The sequence below is a fragment of the Drosophila persimilis genome, unplaced genomic scaffold (genome assembly GCF_003286085.1).
Source record: "Drosophila persimilis strain 14011-0111.01,24,50 unplaced genomic scaffold, DperRS2 tig00000000-arrow-pilon, whole genome shotgun sequence".
Taxonomy (NCBI): Eukaryota; Metazoa; Arthropoda; class Insecta; order Diptera; family Drosophilidae; genus Drosophila; species Drosophila persimilis.
Window position 1 is genome coordinate 26,022,534 of NW_020825288.1, and position 21,609 is coordinate 26,044,142.

General features: G+C 48.2%; 7 protein-coding genes across 7 annotated transcripts; 4 read left to right on the forward strand and 3 right to left on the reverse strand.

Annotated features, from left to right (window-relative positions):
• The first annotated feature begins 378 nt into the window (after nucleotides 1-378).
• Nucleotides 379-1,125, forward strand: LOC6594606. Its single transcript, XM_026995476.1, has one exon. It carries the CDS (start codon nucleotides 905-907, stop codon nucleotides 1,115-1,117), a length of 213 nt encoding a protein of 70 aa, XP_026851277.1. The 5' UTR covers nucleotides 379-904; the 3' UTR covers nucleotides 1,118-1,125.
• A 126-nt stretch (nucleotides 1,126-1,251) lies between these two features.
• On the forward strand, nucleotides 1,252-2,736 carry LOC6594607 (serine protease snake). Its single transcript, XM_002019274.2, has 5 exons — nucleotides 1,252-1,639; nucleotides 1,693-1,808; nucleotides 1,880-1,989; nucleotides 2,047-2,211; nucleotides 2,275-2,736. Exons 1-5 carry the CDS (start codon nucleotides 1,270-1,272, stop codon nucleotides 2,714-2,716), a joined length of 1,203 nt encoding a protein of 400 aa, XP_002019310.1. The 5' UTR covers nucleotides 1,252-1,269; the 3' UTR covers nucleotides 2,717-2,736.
• Nucleotides 2,737-2,801: 65 nt separating this feature from the next.
• Nucleotides 2,802-6,866, reverse strand: LOC6594608 (gelsolin). The gene is made up of 7 exons (XM_002019275.2): nucleotides 6,700-6,866; nucleotides 6,098-6,290; nucleotides 5,511-5,585; nucleotides 5,187-5,382; nucleotides 3,419-5,130; nucleotides 3,232-3,357; nucleotides 2,802-2,964 (listed from the first exon to the last, which is right to left on the reverse strand). The coding sequence occupies exons 1-7, from the start codon at nucleotides 6,738-6,740 to the stop codon at nucleotides 2,905-2,907; spliced, it is 2,403 nt and encodes an 800-aa protein (XP_002019311.1). The 5' UTR covers nucleotides 6,741-6,866; the 3' UTR covers nucleotides 2,802-2,904.
• A 55-nt stretch (nucleotides 6,867-6,921) lies between these two features.
• On the reverse strand, nucleotides 6,922-10,865 carry LOC113567472 (ATP-dependent RNA helicase abstrakt). The gene is made up of 3 exons (XM_026995475.1): nucleotides 8,922-10,865; nucleotides 8,534-8,846; nucleotides 6,922-6,991 (listed from the first exon to the last, which is right to left on the reverse strand). Exon 1 carries the CDS (start codon nucleotides 10,847-10,849, stop codon nucleotides 8,990-8,992), a length of 1,860 nt encoding a protein of 619 aa, XP_026851276.1. The 5' UTR covers nucleotides 10,850-10,865; the 3' UTR covers nucleotides 6,922-6,991; nucleotides 8,534-8,846; nucleotides 8,922-8,989.
• Nucleotides 10,866-11,438: 573 nt separating this feature from the next.
• On the forward strand, nucleotides 11,439-12,835 carry LOC6594609 (pre-mRNA-splicing factor RBM22). Its single transcript, XM_002019276.2, has one exon. It carries the CDS (start codon nucleotides 11,476-11,478, stop codon nucleotides 12,742-12,744), a length of 1,269 nt encoding a protein of 422 aa, XP_002019312.1. The 5' UTR covers nucleotides 11,439-11,475; the 3' UTR covers nucleotides 12,745-12,835.
• Nucleotides 12,836-13,788: 953 nt separating this feature from the next.
• Nucleotides 13,789-15,754, forward strand: LOC6594678 (guanine deaminase). Its single transcript, XM_002019277.2, has 5 exons — nucleotides 13,789-13,914; nucleotides 13,978-14,238; nucleotides 14,417-14,571; nucleotides 14,634-14,907; nucleotides 14,974-15,754. Exons 1-5 carry the CDS (start codon nucleotides 13,819-13,821, stop codon nucleotides 15,532-15,534), a joined length of 1,347 nt encoding a protein of 448 aa, XP_002019313.2. The 5' UTR covers nucleotides 13,789-13,818; the 3' UTR covers nucleotides 15,535-15,754.
• LOC6594679 (cyclin-G-associated kinase) lies at nucleotides 15,559-21,139 on the reverse strand. The gene is made up of 9 exons (XM_002019278.2): nucleotides 20,759-21,139; nucleotides 19,885-20,124; nucleotides 19,681-19,820; nucleotides 18,663-19,625; nucleotides 18,168-18,577; nucleotides 17,719-18,101; nucleotides 16,672-17,651; nucleotides 16,445-16,606; nucleotides 15,559-16,382 (listed from the first exon to the last, which is right to left on the reverse strand). The coding sequence occupies exons 1-9, from the start codon at nucleotides 20,943-20,945 to the stop codon at nucleotides 16,272-16,274; spliced, it is 3,576 nt and encodes a 1,191-aa protein (XP_002019314.1). The 5' UTR covers nucleotides 20,946-21,139; the 3' UTR covers nucleotides 15,559-16,271.
• Between the last annotated feature and the right edge of the window lie 470 nt (nucleotides 21,140-21,609).

The following is a 21,609-nucleotide window of genomic DNA, read 5'->3' on the forward strand; positions in this document are numbered from 1 at the left end:
CTGAGGCACTGGGGGTTGCATGGATGCAAAATGAGGAAATAGTATTTGTGGGTATGAAATATTTTGATTTTTTCCATTGTCTGTGCAGATACGAGTGTGAAGGCTGTCTACAAGTATCTGCTTTTCCGACACGGGAAGAGTTGATCGTCTCTCATTTTTAATCTGAGTAGTGCTCGGTGTGTTTCGGTATCTCTAATACATTTAGTTAAAGCAAAGGTGTTAGGAAGGTATTAGGTATAGAATATAATAAACCAAAGAGACACGCAAACGGAGGATGATTCCTTCCATAAATTGTATTTCAAATCCAAACCCTTTATAATAACAGTACTATTCAGAGATCTAAAGAGGTATAGTGTGACACTTTCTTTAATGATCATTATCCATGAAAGATCGCGTTCTTTATTATAACAACAAAATTTCATATTCGATTTTCGCTTTTGTTTTGACACTGCCATAAAGATTGAAGCTCTCACCCAGTTTCGAATCCAGTTTAATAAAACCAGGCGAATTTATGCATAAATGAAGTGATCGCCAGCAGATCTAACGTCTACCGGCAGCACTACACCGAGTTTTGGATAAAAACGGGTCGTTTTCTGCGATTTCGGAAAATCAGAGCTCTAGGAGGGGTAAATTAATATTTTAAGCAAATCAAATTGAAAACGTGTTTGGCTAAAGTTGTTCAAGTTCAAATTGCTGCAAATTATCACAATGATATGTTTTGCCGTCTGAGTCTTTGCCTATAAAAGCAAATGCCGGTTAGGGCGCGCTTTTTAGTCTACTTCAAGATAGTCGCCAACATGAAGACGATTTACGTGAGTTCCGACTGTTCTAGAAAGGGAATCTTATTCCCGACTAACGCCTTACATGTTTTATTCAGCTGCTCCTGCTCGTTACCCTCCTGGCCATGGCATATGCTACCCCTGCACCTGTGCCATCGCCTAAGCCCGCCGGAAATGATCCCACCGTGAGTGTGCTGCGCTACAGCAATGATCAGGAGCTGGAGGCCATTCAGCGGGCCATCATTGCTCAGTACGAGCAAGTCGGGGGTACAACCCAGGTCCACGCTCCCCGTGTTGCACACATTGTTAATCCCTCCAACTTAAGAATCAACATTTAATGCTCTCCGAAAATAAATTTGATTTCGTTAATGATTCCAAGACTCCTCCAACGCTGATAAGGTAGGGCGATTATTGTTTCTTGGGATTGTTCTGACCGAGTGATGCGAGTTAGTCTGCCTCTGACATTCGCCGCGCTCGCAGGTTTTCGAGAATGTTTCTTTCGGCCACGCTGTCCCTGATATCGGTGTTCGTTCTCTGCTGTCATGCCCAGCGGCCACCACCAGGTCCACCGCCGCCCCCGCCACACCGAGTGCCACGGCCCCAAGGCCCACCTCCGAACAGAGATGCGATTTATTTTCCCCTTGAGCGAGATATACTGTTCCCTGGCTCAAAGGGGTCAAATGAGCTGGAGGATAAGATGTGGTATCACATAAGCGACTTCCATTTTGAAGAGTTCGAGAATCTGCCCCAGCCCAAGCGCAGGCATCACATGCCCCCGCCTAGGCCTGGCCAGCCCTTTCCACCGCCTCCAGGTGGCTTCAAAGAGAAGAAGAACAGGCGACGACGCATCTGTGAGCAGAGTAAGTGCCTCAGAGACAAGTTGTTCCACGAATCATTGGCTTTGTCCCCAAAGAATACTCCGAGTATGTGGAACGCATCTTTCCGAACGATACCGCTGTAGCAGAAGACGCCAACGACGCCGATTTCGATGGACGCATACTGGCGAGGCCTGGTGAATACCCCCATATGGTAAAGATTGAGCTCGAGCTGATAAACTGGTGCTTAACCTGAAACCCGAACCATCGAATCTGTTTTCCCAGGCGGCAGTAGGCTTCGAGGCGGACACTGGGCAAATCCAGTACAAGTGTGGTGGCAGCTTGATAAGCGAGAACTTTGTGCTGACCGCCGCCCATTGTACTTCCATATACGAGTGAGCGTAGTTTCCGTTTACGAAACCTTTGGCTTTATATTTACGAACCTCGTTTAGCACGTCCCCGAAGTGGGTGCGCATCGGGGACTTGAATCTGGTCGCCGATGAGCGAACAGTGGAGCCCCAGCTAATGCAGATAGAGGAAATTTTCTCACATCCTAACTACTCAAAGGAGTTGTACTACAACGACATTGCTCTGCTAAAACTGCAGGGAGAGGTGGAGTAAGTAATTATACATACAACAAACAAGTACCGACTGAGACCCACATCTGCAACATCTTACAGGTTGACCGTATACGTGAGACCCATACGTCTGTGGGTATTTTCCGAACTGCCCACTTCCATTGCGTTTGCCATGGGATATGGCTCGACAAGCTTTGCAAAGCCCATGACGAACCGCCTGACAAATTTGAACTTGACCGTTGTGCCCAATGCTGAGTGCAACGCCGAACTGCCGCCGATTTCCGAGACACCGAATGGTGTGGTGGACAGTCAAATTTGCGCACAGGATTACATCCTTAACCGCGACACCTGCCAGGGGGACTCAGGTGGTCCCTTGCAGCTGAATCTGCCAGGTCGGCGTCGTCGCCAAAATATTCATTATCATCTCATTGGTATAACGTCGTACGGAGTGTTCTGTCGCAGCAGTTACCCGTCGGTGTACACGCGGATATCTTCCTTCTTGGATTGGATCGAGGGCACAACGTGGAATGACTCCAACGAATAGGCATCTGATTAGGAAACCAATTAAATAAAGTATTCTTTGCTTATTAGCTGGAATCTATCGGCTGCAATATATCCAGCTACTTTCGTACATTTTTTCAATTTTTTATAGAGTTACATACGATACACGTTTTCAAAGGGTAAAAACAAAAAGGTATTTGGTAAATTTTGCTGAGATTCCATTCGAGTTTCCTAGACCTCATTGTTAGCATCAAGCACTTGCTGCTTGACGTCCTCGTAGGAAGGCAATGTCTGTAGATGGGCGAAGAATAAATTGCGATTAGTTATACAGAAAATGTAGTCTACCTCAACGAACGCTAGCATGCGACTAATGCATTAGTCTTCTACTCACGGATGACATTGGCGAAAGTTTTTAGTATGTTTAGTGACGTGTTTAAGGTTAAGCAATGCACAATGCACAAGCACACAAAGCACACCGAAGTGATGAAAGCAATTACAAATTGTTACGATTATGGATTTATGCGGAGACTAGTTAGCCTCAACCTGCGGCTCACTAACCTGCCAGTAGTTGTCCTCCCAGCTCGGGAACATACGCTTGAAGGCGCGTGGCTCCTGGCCCTGGGCGACGCGCACAATGGTCAAGGTGTCGATGGTGCGGGCAGTGGGCTCCACACGGATGTAGCGCTATGGGCATGGAAGAATTAATTAAAAAGGAAGGTTGCAACTATGTGCGCTTAGAACACACCTTTGCCATGTCTACAATCTTGCTGTTCTCCTCGGCGGTGGCTCCAGAGCCGACCCACAGATAGATTTCATCGCCGGCATCCAGCAACATGACATCGTCGGTGTCCAGGTCCTCCTGTTCGTACTTAGCCACTTCCTCGACCTTTACAAATCCATTGCGGGTCAGACGACAGTGGAAGAGACGCGGCTCCAGCAGGGGAGCTCCATGGTCGTCCAGGCTGCGATCGTACTGGCCCTCGCCATTCAGCTCCTCCCAGAATTCCTCGGGCTCTGCACCCTCTTCGACCACCTCCACGTCAGCATCGTTCCAGTAGTGGGCAAAGCGTTCATTGGCCGCATTTTTTTCGAAGCTAGACGCACCCAGCCCATTCCAAATAAAGATCTTATGCGATTTTGCGGATACGAGAGCGAAAGCGTCCCCAGAGGCCAATGAAGAGCTATCGGCGGGCACTTCGCTAGCATGGATATCGCTCTCGACGGTGCCTCGGATGCGGAACAGCTGCGCCGTCACTGGCAAGGCGGTGTACGAGGCCAAAAGCTTACCCTTGAAGATTTTATAGAAGTGCCGCGGCTCGTGGCTTTGTGAGGTCAGCACCAGCAGGGCGTTCTTCTCCACAGCCATACTGAGGCCGTCCTGGAAGGCTCTCTCCTTAACAGCGGCGTTGGCCTTGGCTCCCTGCCACACGTAAACGATGGGGCCCTGGTCGCCATTGTTGGCCTCGTAGTTATAGGTGAGGATATAAGACCCAAAGCCCAGAAGCGGAAGGTTCTCCTCGAAGGGGACAGTGTTGACCAGGACCTCACCCGAATTTGGTTTGCTGACGTACTGCGTGATGCTCTCAATGCTGTTCTGTCCGTGGTCCGGCATAAAACCAATGGCCCGTCCACCACTCCTCTTCAGTTTGTGCACCACAGCGTCGATCTCGTCCACATCCAGCGACTCGTCTGAGCCGATATCCAGAGCGGATCGAATGAGGCGTGTGTGCGCCATGCCGGCATCGCGCCAGGTGGCAAAGTACTGTTTGAATGGTGCGGACTCGGCGCCCTCGACAATGCGCTGGATCTGTGTCCAGGCAGGATACTTTTTGGTGCGGAGGAACTCTTGGGCCTTGGCCATGGCGTCGGTTTTCTCCTTTGGAGTGGCGCCTCTGCCAACCCACACGAAAATGCCAGAGCCAGTGTCCAAAATGAAGCAGTCACGTGTGTCCAGCATGGCCTGAGTCAAAGGTTTCTGCGCAACGGTATCCACTTGTAATTTGCCGCTGGCATCGCTCACCTTGTAGAGGGTCACGGCGGCAGCGTCAGCTCGCTCAAATGCACTGTCCTCCTCTGCGGTAGATTCCTCGGGAACCTGGTCGGCCGAGCCAGATCCGAGCACATCAAAGAACTGCTGCTTGTCTGTATCGGTGCTGAAGTCATCTATTATTTGCACACGGGCACGTCCATTGTGGTCCTGATCTCTGATTTGATTCGCAGCACTGATGGCCTTCAGCTTCTCAACGCGCTTGGCCTGCGATCCCACGTAGACGTAGATATCGCTACCAGCATCCAAGATGAAACAGTCGCCCTGATTCATCGAGGACACGGACAGATTCACCTGTCGCACACGCACGTTCCGCTTGCCCTTGACCTGGAACAGACGCTTCTGCCCCTGGGCGTTGGTCTCTACGTGCTTGAAGCCGGTTCCAACACCGCCCTGCTCGTATCGAACGCCTGAAATTGTGGTTTGTTATTTGACTGCGTGAAACGGCTTTGGCAGCTTATCGAACCATTCTTAAAGTATCCCAGGAACAGCTGCGATTCGTGATCCTGCACCTCGCGATGCTGTACAGGGCCGCCATTCAAAAGGTCATCCAGTTGGACGGTAAGGATGGCAGCAGCCCCAGCCTCATCGGTCGATGTTTCGGAGCCTAACCAGAAGTGCACATCCCAGGAAAGTTTCTTATCTTTCTTGCTTTCAATGGTCTAGAATACATATGTACAAATGTACATTATTCACTGATTCAAAAGAAATGCTGTGCATGGTTCATGGGAAACTTGTGATTCATACACATAGAGACACACAGAGTTCTCTCCCACCATATCATACTTACATTCAGCACAATGAAGGAATCTCCGGTGTAGAATTTCCCAAAGTTATTCTTTGGGTAGGCCACCGGCTCGAAATTCTGAAGAAAGTCAAATAAATAATAAATAATGATAGGAGAAATGGGTATAAGTGAATTGTTCTACATATAGACAACATTTTGCTTATGGGATAAATGTTTTGACCGTTTCCCATTATAAACAAAAAGCGCTAGCCATTCCGGACCTAATAAATTGAGTTAATGAACAGAACATTAGCTAGACACAAACATATGTATGTGTAGATGGATATATCTAGCACTTATAAACATGTGGCACACACATTTCGTGCGTTCGGCAACGAAGAAGGTAAGAAGGGGGAGCGGACCATGCATGCCTTTACCCGCCGGTTTGTGAATGCCACAGGCAGCCCCACCAGCCTACGGACTCCGCTGCAAGAGCAACGCAGCCAGTCGTGCGTGGGTGCTGCGCTGCGCTGCGAACTTTCCCCCAAAAAGATGAAACAAGCTCCAGCTATTTATACGCTTCTCGGAGCAGCCGGCACCGGCACTGGCCCCAGCCAGAGCGAAATCAAATACACGATATATTGACTTACCTCAATGCGCCAGATCTCCAGGCCAGGTGTGCGGCCGGCGTTGGCAAAGGCTGGATTCATTATGCGTCTGCCGGGCTGCTTGCTGTTCTCAGCAGAGGGCTGGATTTGTCCGGTTTGAACGGGGAAGGCGGGACGGGCGTTGAACGTACCCGCTGAGCAAAGAGTGGTGGAGATTGCGAAGAACACCAGCAGGCTGGAAAGCAAGCAGATCAGTTTGTACAAAGTCAAGGGAATCAGAGTCCGTCTGGTCGGGTTGTGGTCCCCCGCTCAAGGACCATACAACAGTCATCGTCATCCGACAGCCTACGGGTGAGTCATGCCCATAAATGGCCATAAATGTCGCATGGCGGCGAAAGTTTTTCATCAGACGCGTTCCATATGATAAACTCGCTCGCAACTGCCATATATAGGCAATATGCTCGTAAGACAGTACTTATGGAGAGTACACTCCTCTACTTACGGGTTAGGCCAGATGAGTGCTCTGACGCGCGTCGTATGAGTAACCCGCTGTACAACTTATTGCACTAATTAAACTGTCTTATATTTTCCGTCGAGAGTTCTATTGGAGCTTATTAGCCAAGAGAACTGTTCGCTTGCATTACCTGGAGATGACTGCCATGCTGGCGGCGCCCGAAGTTTCCATTTCGGTATCGCCTCTGTCTCGTGCCGAAGCGACAGCAGCGCCGCTTTGTTTATTGTTGCGATAAATATAACAAGTTGCGCGTATATCGCGTATTCCCCGATGTGGCTGGTCTGGGTATTCGCCTTTGTTATGAGTGTATATGGATGTACATATGTATGCTTTGTTTTTCTCGTCGCGTTTGCTTCCACCACCTCAAACAGAGATGATTGTCCGCGCTGATGCTGATCCCAGGCAAGAGCGTGTGAAGTAAACTGTAATTGTAAGAGTAGCAACGAGTTAGCGTCAGCTGTTAAGAGTGTTTAAGAGATCGCCCCGATAAGCAGAAATGTATATTTGGAGAATAGTTAGGAGCTAATTAATATGTTAACTCCCCCAAAACACGTTTGTTCATACCAACTAAGTCATATATTTTCGCTATTCAAATTAAATCATTATTTTCCCATAATTCAAGGCATCTTGTCAGGGAACAATTCCTAGAAGCTGCCAACTTGTACTATGATATCATTTTTGCACACGCATTAATTAGCTCCCACATTTTGCACAGTATCAGGGATTAGTCTACGACCAACAAAGGAGTTCCACTTGAGATGAAGAGTGGCTTAAGAGTTGTTTTTGAATGGTTTTCGTTATTTCCTAATAATGGTTGGGCGTCAATCGAGTACGCCGACTTTTGTCCACCACTATTTACATATAGATATGTAGTATATAGGTACATATGCTGTGATGTCTGATCGGATCTAAAGGCCGTCTGCCGAAGCTGTGAATTAAAAGGCTGCACGCATGTTTTGCAAATTGCTTTCAAGTAATTAGTTTTGCGCCATGACGACACGACACGTCTGGGGCAGGTAGCGTGATATCATCGTTGATACCAAACACCAAGCCCAACAAGCCCTTTCTCTGCAAGTGGGTCACAATAACAAAAAAAAGGTGAAAAATGTCCATATTTAATTGGAAGTATCAGACTTTTGGGGCACTTTCTGCGCCGTTTTCAAGTTCGCATTTGTTTCGCTTGATGTCTGTCCTTACAGAGTGAATATCAAATATAGTGAACGTGGTTCGGGTATCAATCATGAATGCCTAAATACATATGAGCACAGGTACCCGAAAAAGTCGTTTCTACGTATCCACAAGCATTGTAGTTATGTATGTACATATGACAAAAAGCGTCTCGTCAACAAACCAACCTATCAATCACAATTAATAAAGAGTTGAATGGGTGGCACAAAAGGTATGTCCCATTAGGACCATCAATAACAACAGCGCTCTTCTGGGGATGCTAATCTTTCAACACAATTGTATGGTACGACAATGAAGCTAAAGAGCCGCACAGAACCTCGAATAAATACGCATTTTGAAGCACACTTGATGTACGAGTAAACAGTACTATGACCGCTTCCGTTGCGAACATTTTTACAATATATAAACACACTCGTAGGTATTGTGTACTATAATTATGTACATATGTGCATACATACTATACTACCGAAAGGTCTGAGCTGGGGATCATGTTATATTTTTCAAAACAAAAAACGTTGATAAGCAAAATCAGCATCCAATTTAATTAGATGAGGTCAACACATTTTCTAAGGCAGCAAGCAATTGTTTTATTCTATAAACTGCATTTATGTAATCAGCCATCAATTGAGCTCAATTAAGCAGCCCTGTCAAGAGTCTCTTGGGACTAGTATATGCTATGTATATTAACTGCTAGTCCGTTTGTAGTTATCCTTTGATACTACCGAAAAGTTGCTATCGAACGCTCAGAAAATCAAAGCAAACAAGTAAACACTTACTTAGGTCAATACGAACTGCCCCAACCAAGACTTAATGTGCGACTGAGCACAGAATTATCACCGAACTTGGAGCGACGTGCGAGGTGCGAGCGACAAACGGCCGATCGAGACACTGAACGAAAGGCAAAGCTCGTCTTCGCTTTTATAAAGTCTGGGCTGGGCCGGGCCCGTCCGCACTCAAAGCCGAGTCGCAATCGCGCCGATTGTCTCAGCCGCTAGCTTGCCTTGCTCGCTGCCACTGTTGTGCCGCCGTAGATCGTTGATAAGGTGAGCAGCGACTGATAAGTACAAGTGAAAATTACCCGCACTTAAGCTGTAAACAGACAGAGATTGAAAACAAAATTTGAGAATTCTTTGAAATAAAGTCAAAAGTCGGGCAGTGCTTCACCTAAACGTAAGCATAGGAATTCCCAGCTTTATTTCAATCCATTCGTCAAAGTAGTCTAAGAATAATGTCTAGTAATCGGCAGCAGTGTTCGATAGGTAGTCCCTTCGACCGATGTTGGAGGCCTGCTTGTTCTGAACGGCCTCCAGCTTGGGGCACTCGGTGATGCGATGCCCAAGACCGCCACAGTAGCTGCAACCATGTGAATCGCCCAGGTCCAGATGTTGGTGCTCGGCCTCTGGCGCTAATTCGTCGAGAAAATCGGGCACCTCCTGCTTGCCCTCAAGAAGAAGGTGTTTCAGATCTAGAAGTACAGATTGCTCGGTAATCTTGTTGATAAGAGTGGTAGCCAATCCCTTGGTGTTCGAACGACCCGTTCGACCAATGCGATGCACGTAGTTTTCAATATCATCTGGCATGTCGTAGTTAATGACATGTTGCACATTGGGAAAATCCAGACCCTTCGAGGCGACGTCTGTGGCCACAAGCACGTCTTTCTTTCCCACGCGGTAGGCGTCGACAGCTCGAGAGCGCTCTTCCTGGTCCTTTCCGCCGTGTATGGCCACCGCCTCGACTCCCTTCAGCAGCAAATACTCGTGTATGCAGTCCACGTCCTGCTTCTTCTCGGCAAATATCAGCACGGGTGGCGCAGTCTTCTGTAGGCAGTCGAGCAAGTAGACAACTTTTGCCTCCTGCTTTACATATTCCACCTGTTGGGTGACGTTCATAGAAGCGGCTCCCGCTCGCCCAACATTTATGGTTACCGGCTTCACAAGCGCAGACCGGGCAAAATTCTGAATCTTTTTCGGCATAGTAGCCGAGAACAAGAGGGTCTGGCGCTGGCCCTTGAAGAAGGAGAAAATTGTGCGGACATCCTCCTCGAAGCCCATGTCAATCATCCGGTCAGCCTCGTCCATGCACAGATATCGGCACATGTCCAGCGTGAGGATCTTTTTATCCAGCATATCCATAAGTCGTCCGGGCGTCGCCACCACAATGTGGACGCCTCGGGATATCACATCCAGAGCCTCGCTAACTGGCAGCCCTCCCATGGCCAGACAGGATCGCACCTCAGGCATGCCACACGCTTGAAGGTGTTTACTGTAGTGTTGAATGATCTCGTGCGTCTGCTTGGCCAGCTCCCGCGACGGGCATATGATCAGTCCGTATGGGCCTTCATTGCGTTCAAAGGGCAGACTATACTCCTGCTCAAGCGCAAACATGAGGATGGGCAGCACAAATACCAGTGTCTTGCCGGAGCCAGTGAAAGCAATTCCTATGAGATCCCGCCCAGCGAGGACGGTGGGCAAGCCTTGGACTTGGATCGGAGTGGGTGTCTTAATGCCCTTAGCGGCAAGGCCATCAAGTATGCCCTTCGGAAACTTCATCTCGCGGAAACTCCGTATGGGGGGGCTGGGATTCTCGCCCTCTACGAGGATCCTCAGGTGCTTTTGGATTGCTTGTCGCTCCTCCTCAGACATGGCTTCTATGTAGCGCGGCGGACGCCAAGATGTCTTTATAGGATCCTCGTACTGTATGCCCTTCGCCAGTTCCGCTACTCCCATCAGGGCCTTCTGCTGGGCAATGCTCTCCATGATCTTTGCCTCCTCGCGCAGCTGTTTCTCCACAGCGCTTAGTTTTTTTGCCTCTGCTATCTTTTTCAGTTCCGTATGCTGGTCCAGGAGGCTGATGTTGTATTTCCGTCCATAGGTCTCGGCGTCGTGGGCGCCTTGTGAGTCGTCGTCGTTCTCATTCTCGCTGGACGACTTGGTCTGTGCCGTTTCGGATGCCAGTTGGACGACGCGACCGAGCTTCATCATGTGCTGCTTTTTCCGCTCTTTGACAGGCACATACGGTACATAGTCATCGTTCTCCTCCGCTCCGTCATCGGATGACTTTGAAGTTCTCCTGTACCTCTTTACATTTGCCATTTTGTTAACGAAATTATTTATTGATATGAATATGTAAACAAACGAGGATGCACAGCTGCAATACGATAGTTGCTTGCCAGTGATAGTCGATATTATAATATCGATGTCACGGCTCGTGATATTCATGGTAAAATGGTATAATGGCCGTGTGACATTATCCTTTGCTAACTGTGCTTGAACTCAACTTAGAAAAGTGGTAAATCCGGCAAAAAGAGCTTAATTAATACCTTCGAATCAAATCAAAAGTGATCTGCTCCCTCTTTGAAAATAATTACAGTTGAAATAAAACAAACAAAAAAATACGTATTTCGAAATATGTTATCAAAATATAATGTTTTTGTTTATGTTCAGAGGAAAGGTGGTATGAATAATCAAGAAGAGTTTACAATCGTTAATATTTTCCGTCGTTTACTTCAAGTAGTTGAACTATTTAAATAGAGGTGGCTTAAGCGGGCTAAGCTTTGTTGTATTGCATTCGTCAGTATATTTAGGGTTTATTTTTAAAATCATACTGTATATTTTGGTATAATTCTGATGGTCGGACGGTATATTTTAACGATAAATCCTCGGTCACACTGGTACCAAGTAACTTTTTAAGAAAAATTTATTAAATATTTCGTGGCGTCATGTCTATGTCCAAGACCACAAACACCTACAACCGACAGAACTGGGAAGACGCCGAATTTCCGATTCTGTGCCAAACCTGCCTGGGGGACAATCCGTACGTGCGCATGATAAAAGAGCGATTTGGCAAGGAATGCAAGATTTGCACGCGTCCGTTTACCATATTCCGCTGGTGTCCAGGAGCCCGAATGCGCTTCAAGAAAACGGAGATTTGCCAGACGTGTGCGCGCCTAAAAAATGTTTGTCAGACATGCCTGCTGGACCTGGAGTACGGACTGCCAATTCAAGTGCGCGACGCTGCCCTCAAGGTGGCTGACACCATGCCCCAAAGTGACGTTAACAAGGAGTACTACATACAGAACATCGATGCTCAGCTTCAGGATGGCGATGGCACTGAGGCGGCTGGCGCCGTCGGCCGCTCTCTGGCGGCCAATGAGATGCTGTCCAAATTGGCACGGACTGCACCCTACTATAAGCGGAACAGACCTCACATCTGCTCTTTCTGGGTAAAGGGTGAGTGCAAGCGTGGCGAGGAGTGTCCATACCGTCACGACAAGCCGAACGAGCCCGACGACCCACTCTGCGAACAAAACATTAAAGATCGCTACTATGGACGCAACGATCCAGTGGCCGAAAAGATCATGAAGCGAGCAGCCTCGCTGCCAACGCTCGAGCCTCCAGAGGACCGCAACATAACTACCCTGTATGTAGGCAATCTTCCCGAGGAAATCACGGAGCCGGAACTGCGCGACCAGTTTTACCAGTACGGCGAGATTCGGTCGATTGCACTGGTGCCGCGACAGCAATGCGCCTTCGTGCAGTACACCAAACGAAGCGCCGCCGAGCTGGCAGCTGAGCGCTCCTTCAACAAGCTGGTGATCCATGGCCGAAAGGTAAGCATCAAGTGGGCCCACTCCCAGGCCAAGCAAGGAACTGCGGCCAAGACGGACAGACGCTTTGAGGTGGCAGGCATTCCGCCACCCAGCGCCAAGCCAAATGACTACTTTAATCTGCGACAGGAGCAGATAAATGTCATGCCCGCTGGCATGAAGCTCCATCAGTTACCCTCAAACTTGGTGCCGGCCTCCGCGTACCAGATGTACGGACAACCAACCTATGCGGCGCCCTACAGCAACACAAACAGCGGCACAAGCGCAACGGCCACATCTACCTCTGGTGTGAATCTCGACTCGATCTCGATTCCTCCGCCACCTGGTCAAGTGCCCTATCCCAGTCAGGATGCCACCCGCATGGGTGCCCTGAAGAAATAATATTTATTAATGACGACTGCAATTTTGTATAAAAACTGGAATACTTTTAATAAAGTCAAGGAAAACCTCCTGTCGGGTCAAGCAGCTTAAATATTGTAAATTATTGCCAGTGGTGCGACCCAAAGGAAATGCGTTTTGTTGTCATTTCCAATGCCCCCACTGTAAAGATCATTTGATACCGTATATGCACATGCAGCGGAATTCTTTCGTCTCTTTATGTCGGAATCCAAATTAGCAAAACATTTTTTTTAAATTGGAACGTTTAAAGACGTTTACAGAGGCATGTGCCTGCAGCGTTCCCAAGTCCGGATGCGCCCATAACGTATGTATGGCGCCCATAACAAGCAAGCTTGTTTTAAAATTTTTCCACGACTTCTTCCGTCCCACAAAAGACGAAAATCTGCGACATCCTCAATTTTAAAGATACGAGAAAACCAAACCGAATTCCCACACCCAGACTTTATAATCCGAATCAGATCGGATCATTATTATAGCCAGAAGGAGCAAATTAAACTGCACTGGCTACGATCCTTCGATCCCCTGTTGGCTCCTTACTTCAACTTGTGTCCTCTTGGGAGATAATTCTCCCCATTCTTCTAATGAATTGGTCGATGACATTCCTGTAATGACTACTTTTGTTTCTGTCCGGGATCCGCACGTAACTGGTTTCGCTTTTGGTGTAGCTTCAGCCACTTGATAATAAAAGTAATACATACCATATTGCATATTTATTATTATTTAAATTTTAAAAATATCAGCAGCCCTGGTAGGCAGTTGAGAAGCGCAAGGTAGATTTATATATAGGTACAATAAATCAAGAACAAAATAATATAACAAAATAAACCAGGCGAATCTATCCAAGGGTAAAAGCATAAAATAATGGCTGATTTTTGATTTAATAAGGCTCTTCAAACAAAGAAAAACGTTATTTATGTCACGATTTATCTAGATTTGCAATACATTGTAAAGATCTCGGCGTTCGCCCAGAAACGCGTGCACTGTGGTCCAATTTAAATACTTGCCTGCCAGGTTTTCCTCGCGCTTTCTTGAACACGTTGATAATAAACTGCCGTCATGAGAATTTACCGTGGAACGATTGTGCATACCAAGTCTTTTGATGAGTTTGAGTCTTTTGAAAATGGATTCTTGGCCGTGGCTGAAGATGGAAAGGTATGGTTATATGGGATATATGATATAAAAAGTTCGAGCTAAGAAGTGTTTGGTGTTCCTCAGATTATCGGAGTGGGCAACGACTATGACTCTTGGCTGTCCAGCAACAAGTTTAGCCCCGCGGAGCTGGCCGAGGTGCGTCTGTCGGAGAACCAGTTTTTGATGCCAGGATTTGTAGACTGCCACATACACGCTCCGCAATACGCGCAGTATGGCCTGGGACTGGACATGCCACTGCTGGACTGGCTCAACACGTACACCTTCCCTCTGGAGGCGAAGTTTTCCGACCAGAGCTACGCCCTTAAAGTCTACAAGAGCGTTGTCGTAAGCATCAATTAAAATTGCCGCAACCATAGTTTTTGTTGCTTATCAGTTCGGTCGCACACTCCCATCGTATACTGACGATCGCGGGTTCCCGCTGATCGTTGATTGCCCATCCATCCGACAAACACTTGATTGTAGCGCTTGCAGTGCTGATAATGTGATACGATACCCCATATAGGAAGCAACGATACGCTGTGGAACCACCCTAGCCTCCTATTTCGCCACCAACAACCTTGAATCCACACTGATACTGGCACGGGAGGCTGTTCGCCAAGGCCAGCGGGCACTGATCGGTAAAGTATGCTCCAATTGCAACAGCCCCGACTACTATGTGTGAGTACAGCGTGTAGCCGTCACAGGTATCGATTTGGCCATCTCAAACACCTCATTCACAGGGAGACGACGGAGGAGTCGGCAAAGGCGACGGAAACATTCGTTTCGGAGTTGCAGGGCCTCAAAAGCCCCCTTGTGCTTCCCACGATAACGCCGCGATTTGCACTCAGCTGCAGCAAGGAGCTGTTGAAGGAGTTGGGCGACATTGCCAAGCGTCTGGACGTCCATGTTCAGAGTCATATCAGTGAAAACCTTGCAGAGGTGGAAGTCGTGAAAGGGATTTTCAAAACTAGTTATGCCGGGGCCTACGACGAGGCTGGCCTACTAACCAAAAAGGTAAGTTGACGGCGAGACTGTAGCTTGGATTACTGTCGTCTACTAATTCATCTTTATATCCCACAGACGGTGATGGCGCACGGTGTACACCTCGAGGACGAGGAAATTGCACTCCTGAAGCAACGCGCCACATCAATTGCTCATTGCCCCGCATCGAATACGATGTTAAACTCCGGGCTGTGCGACGTCCAGCGCCTAATCAGCGCCGGCGTAACTGTCGGACTGGGAACAGACGTGTCGGGTGGGAACTCTGTTTCCATCCAGGATGCCTTGCTTCGCGCCTTGGATGTGTCTAAGCACTTGGAGTTTTTCAAGAAGCAAAACATTCGCGGCACGGGCGAAGCCAAAAATCCCGACCCGAAGTATGTTCAACTGAAGTACAAGCAGGCATTCTACCTGGCCACACTTGGTGGCGCCAAGGCCCTCTCTCTTGACCACCTGACGGGTAACTTTATGCTGGGAAAGGAATTTGATGCCCTGCTGGTGGATGTCAGCGTCGTGGAGGAACCAGTGCGTCCGCTTAATGTCAATGAGCTTGTGGAGAAATTCATTTACACTGGCAACGATCGCAATATAGTAGAGGTCTTCGTGGCCGGTAAACGGGTCAAAAAACCCGAGTCAAATTAGGGAAATCGGAATGTAACAGTTGCATTTCACAAGGAAACGAATATAGAGAATTTATTATCTTGAGGACAAATCGTAAATGCTGAAACGAAAATTCGCTTCTAAATAACATAATCTATATATATATATATGTATATATATATATGTACACTTGGAGGATTGCCATGAATCCATGTCAACACTAACTTTTTCAAATACAGCTTGTACATTTCAGAAAATTTTATATGTACATATGTAACTTCTTAACATCTCAGAATACAATCGGATAGGATATAGGATTTAGGCGCATGTATTGTAATCACATATTGGCTAAAGGGGCTACAGGGACAGTCAGTAATCACCTTAGTGTTCGATTTTTGAAGCGAGAATATTTTCAGGGGAATATATAGGTACATACGTGTATGTACATACGTTCTAGGAGAGAATTCAAATTAGGGCTTGGCTTCAATTTACCTAGAATCAGCATGGAGCTTGGGGTGTTTGGGGAATGTATAGGCATGGCATGGCTTGATAGGTGTACAAATTAAGTAAATTGTCCATAAATAGTTAAACATTTCATAGGGGTCTCGTTTGGGCTAGCTAAAATGCCTACACCTTTGACGGCATAGGCAAATACTCGTACTCTCACTTTACATACTTAGGCTTACACTCTAAAATGGCTTTACACTATTTTCAGCTATTGGTAGCATAATTAGAACTAAGCTAAAAAGATCGGCATATCTATAGATTTGGGACGCGTTTTACGCATTGAACATATTCTGCTGCGTGGCATCGTTTTCAAAATCTGTCCACGCATTGTTCAGTTCCATAAAAATGAGCTTGGCAATCTCCTCGTTCTCTGTGCCATTATGCTGAAAGATTCGCATGTTGCAGAGTACATTTATAATTCTTTTTGGCAAATTTCAGCACTCACCTTGTCAGGATGCACGGCCAAACAAGCACGACGATAGGCCTTCTTCACCTCGGCAGGTGTCACCATGGTAGACATTTCACACCGCTGCCATTTGGCGTTCTCCCACAGCACCGAATGCATAGAGCTGAGAAGAGCTCGAATGTTGTTCTTTTTACCATCAGTCTGTAAGCATTTTAAGTATTTACATAGTGACTATGACCATTGGTATGCATTGCATTTGACCTTACCCATTCCATTATGAGAACTTTCTTGGGGTCCATGTCCTTGACGAGCTCTTCTTTGCGCATTTCATTGATTGACCGTGGACCGTGACTCATTTTGCTGCCAAACGAGTATCCCTGCTGACCCAGGATGTCTGCAAAAATATCAGAGCCCTTAACCCCTCCACCTGTCGCCTGCTGCGGTCCTTTTGGTGAATCGAAGTGTGCGCGACTATAGTCCGCACGTCCTTGAGCAGGTGTGGTCTGCTGTGGTGGAGTCTTTACAAATGTGGGCTGTGGCTGTGGCGGCGTCTTCACAAATGCTGGTTGCGGTTGCGGCTGGGTCTGGGGCTGGGCTTGCTGCTGGGATTGGGCCAAAGGCTTGTGCGTGGGGCTCGAGAACTGCGTCGGCTGGGGACTGCTGCCCACCGGCGATTGTCCACTTAGTGTACGCGGATTGAAGTTTATGTTGAGACCTGAAGCTAGGTTAGCAATGTCCGCAAAGGGGTCTGAAGGCTTTTGGGACTGTGTGGGCGACGGATTCTTTCTGGCAGGAGCTGGTTGGCTTGTAAAAGTCGGAACAGATCCCACAAAGGGTGGAAGTCCTGCACTAGTCGAGGGCTTTAGGCTAGGAGTACTGTTTTGGTCTGCTGCGCCGAAGATGTCGAACAGGTCAGCGTTGATTTTTGGCATTTGGGCCTGCGGCGGTGGAGGAAGGATGTCTGGTACTGAAGCCGACCCAATGCCAGTAGAGTCATCATCGCCGAAGGCCCCCAGCAGGTCAAAGCTGGCATCAGTGCTGGGCATGGCGCTTGCTAGGGGATCTGCTGCTGGTGCGTCACTCGGCTGCTGGTTTAGATTAAGCAAATCGATTGGCGGCGAGGGCTCCGGCACAGCAGCGGGAGTATCATGAGCTATTTCGGTGACGTCGGGCAATACAAGCGGAGAGCTGGACCGCTCTGGTTTCCTCGCCGGTGGCGGCAACGGACGCGTGGTTGGCTTTGTCACTAAAATGAAGCCATGTTGTAGATGGTATTCCAGGACGGTCAGTCCAGACCGATCGATCAAGCTTACCGAAATTGTCCAGCATCTCGGCGTATTCCAGGTCTGAACTGAACAAGGTGTGCGCCGATCGTTTTGGCTTGGCTGGTATCCATGGGGGCTTGTGGCTGGGCGGGCTCTCCGACTCTGTCACAGCCAGCGATAGCGAGACGCAAAAGTTCGGCGTCACCTGCTCGGGATCTGGCAAGTCGTCAAGGTCGTGACTCCTGAACGTTATCAAGGTCTCCGGCTCGGGAATGAAGCCCGTGTGGATTTGAAACTGACAGATCTTCAGGCCCTGGGGCCGCACCATCCCCTTTAGTGCATTCCGAGCGTGGTATAATACTATTGTCACTTCGCCGCATACGGTCAGATTAATGGGCAGCACAATTTTTCCAGGGCCGGCCAGGTGCAGACTGCAGAAGATACAAAATGTAAGCTTCGTCACTTCGTCAATGTGACTGGCTCTCTCGCTGCCTTACCGCATCTTGTCGTAGTCCTGCAGTGTGCTGAGCATCATCTTCTCGTTGCAGTAGATCTCCATGTAGATTCGGCAGCCGTCCCGTGCCTTGGTCATTCGTGGAACGGGCTGGCAGGTGAGCGCCACCAGATTGGTGTTCTTGTAGTGAGGCAGAAGTGGAGTCGGGCGTAGGATGTCGCCAAAGTAATACAGAAAACGAAATTCCGAAGGACGCAGATTGATGGTGTGTCGCTTGACCGCAAACACCTGCACAGCGTCCTCTGGCTCGTGAAGAAGGTCCGCATACATGAGCAGTGCACAGATCACGGTGGCAGCTGTGCATCCTCCCGAGTCGCCAGTTTGCACGACCACAACCGACTTTGGATCTGCGTTGAGGAAGTTGTAAATGTCCGCGGACACAGTAAACAGACCCTACAGGAATGACGGAATAGAGAGGCAAGAGCATGTACTCGTCGCAAATGTAGCAATGATTTAAAAAGCTAATTGTTTTACACACCTGCAGGTTGGGAGCATGTGCCTGGGGGCAACCATATACGGAGCCTGCTTCCACCGTTCGCACAGGGGGTGGGAGTCTCGGAACAGTGCGCTGTCCAAAGTTGTAAATACTAATCTTCTGAGGGGCGAAGCGACTCTCAAGGGATAGGCGGACGTCTTCGATGTTGTTCGTCTTGTACGCCGACTCGAAGCCATCCGATGGGCAGGGCATGACCAGAATCCTCGATGTAATGTGGCTGATATCGAGATCATTACGTGCTATGGACTGCTGCATTGTCTGCATGACCTTAGTGGAGGTGTCTTTTAGGTTCTTGAACAGCGTTCCAGCTCCTCCGCGAAGCGATGACAGCAAACTTCCTTGTCCATTGATTGAAGCAGTCGCGGCTGCGACGGGCGCAACTTGCGCTGCAGCGGCAGGCGGTGCAACGGAATAAAATTCTGATTGTGTGGGTGTACTTCGTGCCGGACTTTCGGACGGCGATGACGTGATTGGGATCCCCCGCAGGTCTAGGGGCCCTTTCAGGGACCAGTTGTTTGTCTCCGCTATGGCCGCCAGACGCTCGAGTACCATGGAGATGTCCAGACGCTCAACGGGATTGACTTTGAAGCAGCCCTTGATGATATCACGGAAGCACTGATATCGTGGCTCGGGCGGCAGTATGTAGTTGGCATTAATGATGCGCAGTTTGCCCCCATCCTCGTACGGGTGTCTTCGATAGCACAGGAAGTAGAGAATACATCCCAGGGCCCAGACATCTGCCTTGGTGCCTATCGGATTGTTCGACCAGGTGTCCAGCATTTCGGGTGCGCGGTACATTGGCGTCGTCACAGTGTTCAGCTGGTCCTCCAGCATGTTACGCTGGTGAGCACTCCATTCGAATGTGGGGGAGAGTATTTCTCTGGTTGCAGAGCCAAAGTCGCACAGCTTGATCTGCTTGTCGTTACCGATCAGGAAGTTTTCGATCTGCAAGCCAAAAAGATAAAGGGGTGGAGATATCAGCGCGGATTGGGTTGCTTACCTTTATGTCCCGGTGGGCAATGGGCGGCTCCTGTGCGTGCATGTATGCAACGGCCCGTGCCATTTGATAGAAAATTCGCAGCACGACTGGCGGGTCAATGGCCCCATTGTCCACCTTGAAACAGTCCACCAGAGAGCCGCCTGCAAGCAAATCCAACGGGAAATATAAGACAGCAATCCGAGAAATATCAATCCCTTCCCTTACCCTTGCAGAGTTCCGTCAGCAGCAGATACTGAACGCCTTGCTGGGGCTGCTGTGGTGCCGGGGCTACGTAGCTGGATCCGACGAAGGCCACAATGTTCGCATTGCCCGAGAGCTGCTTGTGGACGTCAATTTCGCTGGCGATGGCAGTGCAGGCCTGCTGGTCGGCCCCAATCAAGCGCTTGAGGGCGTATTCGGTGCCAGTTTGCACATCTTGTGCGACATACACGAACGCGTAGCCGCCTGAAAGTGGTGAGAGGAGAGACGAGCGGGTGAGGAAGTTGATAACACAGCTCTGATAATAAGGCATTTTAATTTCATTTACAGTGAACACGCTCTGCGATGGACACTGACCCCGCGTCGTGTGTCTAGCCAAAAGGGGAGGGATCAAGCCTACATACTACTTACTTACTTCCTTTTCCAAGTGCTATATCTACTAAACGTTCTGCCGCTCTGAATGCTGGTGAGAAATGCTCTTATATAAGAAGAGAGCCGCGCAGACAACTTTGGCTTGTGATCGCATGTCTGTGCTTGAGTGATTCATAGGTCAGGGAACGTTGAAGGTACGCGAATGAGTACGGAACGAGTAAATGTGAAAAAGCTGCGTCGCGACGCCAGCGCCAGGTGCCAGCGCAACGCCTAAAAAAAAGACACGCATTGCCACCGCATTTACGACCCGACAAGGCGACTTTTTCGAGGAAAAGCCAAAAGCAGAAAGCGTAAACAAAGAGAACGCCCCTTGCGTTGCATCGCGCTCATCTGTTGCCTTCAAGCCACCACTCGGAGCGTTGGCTTCACTTCCTATTGATTTTTTGTGGGCTCTCCTTGCTGCATCTGATCAGCCAGGGGCCAGGGTGACTGTTCCCACTCCTCTTACCTTCGGCTATGACGCACTTGATGCGCAGCTTGTGGCCCCCAATTTCGACGAGCTGGCCGACGTATTCGTTGTCCACTCTGCCACTGTTTGTGGCTGCTGCAGCTCCTCCTGCAGCCCCGTTGGCAGCTGTGTTGCCGTCGCTGGTGTTAAAGTAGCTGAAGTTCAGCGACTTGAAGAACTCGCCCATTGTGCAGGTGGCTAACGATGGACGATGGTGCGGACTGTGTGAAACGTTTTAACGCGAGCGATTTGTTTTGAATTTGTTCAGTCCGATGTCCATTAACAGAATTCGGCGTCTTCCCAGTTCTGTCGGTTGTAGGTGTTTGTGGTCTTGGACATAGACATGACGCCACGAAATATTTAATAAATTTTTCTTAAAATGTTACTTGGGATCAGTGTAACCGAGCATTTATCGTTGAAATATACCGTCGGACCATCAGAATTATACCGAAATATACAGTATCATTTTAAAAATAAACCCTAAATATACTGACGAACTCAACTTATATTATGCATATTCCTTGTTTTTGATATTCCGTGGAATATTACTAGGTATATTGAACATTTAGCCATGCCCACATAATTTTAACCGATTAATGAATCAATTTTTTACTTGACTGGCTTATTTTAAACTCTTGTTTTTGTTGAATTTAGTCTAAAAAAGGCTTTGGCGAAGAAGGTCAAATAAAAAAACCTAATGGGACGTAAGAGAAAAATCGTTACTATTGCTCAATTTTGATATTCCGTTGAATAATGCTGACTAACTAAAACCTTTAGCTCTTCCCATATAATTTTAGGCCATTGATGAATACATTTTCTACAAGATTGGTTATTTTTAATTACTCCCATTT

Bases quoted from the DNA above. Each gene is read 5' to 3' on its own strand.
- LOC6594606 (XM_026995476.1), top strand. From the start codon at position 905: ATGGCATATGCTACCCCTGCACCTGTGCCATCGCCTAAGCCCGCCGGA.
- LOC6594607 (XM_002019274.2), top strand. From the start codon at position 1,270: ATGTTTCTTTCGGCCACGCTGTCCCTGATATCGGTGTTCGTTCTCTGC. The intron at 1,990-2,046 runs GTGAGCGTAGTT...AACCTCGTTTAG, and splicing joins CATTGTACTTCCATATACGA to CACGTCCCCGAAGTGGGTGC. The intron at 2,212-2,274 runs GTAAGTAATTAT...AACATCTTACAG, and splicing joins AAACTGCAGGGAGAGGTGGA to GTTGACCGTATACGTGAGAC.
- LOC6594608 (XM_002019275.2), bottom strand. From the start codon at position 6,740: ATGGAAACTTCGGGCGCCGCCAGCATGGCAGTCATCTCCAG. The intron at 5,586-6,097 runs GTAAGTCAATAT...GACTTTCTTCAG, and splicing joins TGGAGATCTGGCGCATTGAG to AATTTCGAGCCGGTGGCCTA. The intron at 3,358-3,418 runs GTGTGTTCTAAG...CCATGCCCATAG, and splicing joins AGATTGTAGACATGGCAAAG to CGCTACATCCGTGTGGAGCC.
- LOC113567472 (XM_026995475.1), bottom strand. From the start codon at position 10,849: ATGGCAAATGTAAAGAGGTACAGGAGAACTTCAAAGTCATCCGATGAC.
- LOC6594609 (XM_002019276.2), top strand. From the start codon at position 11,476: ATGTCTATGTCCAAGACCACAAACACCTACAACCGACAGAACTGGGAA.
- LOC6594678 (XM_002019277.2), top strand. From the start codon at position 13,819: ATGAGAATTTACCGTGGAACGATTGTGCATACCAAGTCTTTTGATGAG. The intron at 14,572-14,633 runs GTGAGTACAGCG...CCTCATTCACAG, and splicing joins AACAGCCCCGACTACTATGT to GGAGACGACGGAGGAGTCGG. The intron at 14,908-14,973 runs GTAAGTTGACGG...TATATCCCACAG, and splicing joins CTGGCCTACTAACCAAAAAG to ACGGTGATGGCGCACGGTGT.
- LOC6594679 (XM_002019278.2), bottom strand. From the start codon at position 20,945: ATGGGCGAGTTCTTCAAGTCGCTGAACTTCAGCTACTTTAACACCAGC. The intron at 20,125-20,758 runs GTAAGAGGAGTG...CACCACTTTCAG, and splicing joins CAAGTGCGTCATAGCCGAAG to GCGGCTACGCGTTCGTGTAT. The intron at 17,652-17,718 runs GTAAGCTTGATC...GCTTCATTTTAG, and splicing joins CGAGATGCTGGACAATTTCG to TGACAAAGCCAACCACGCGT.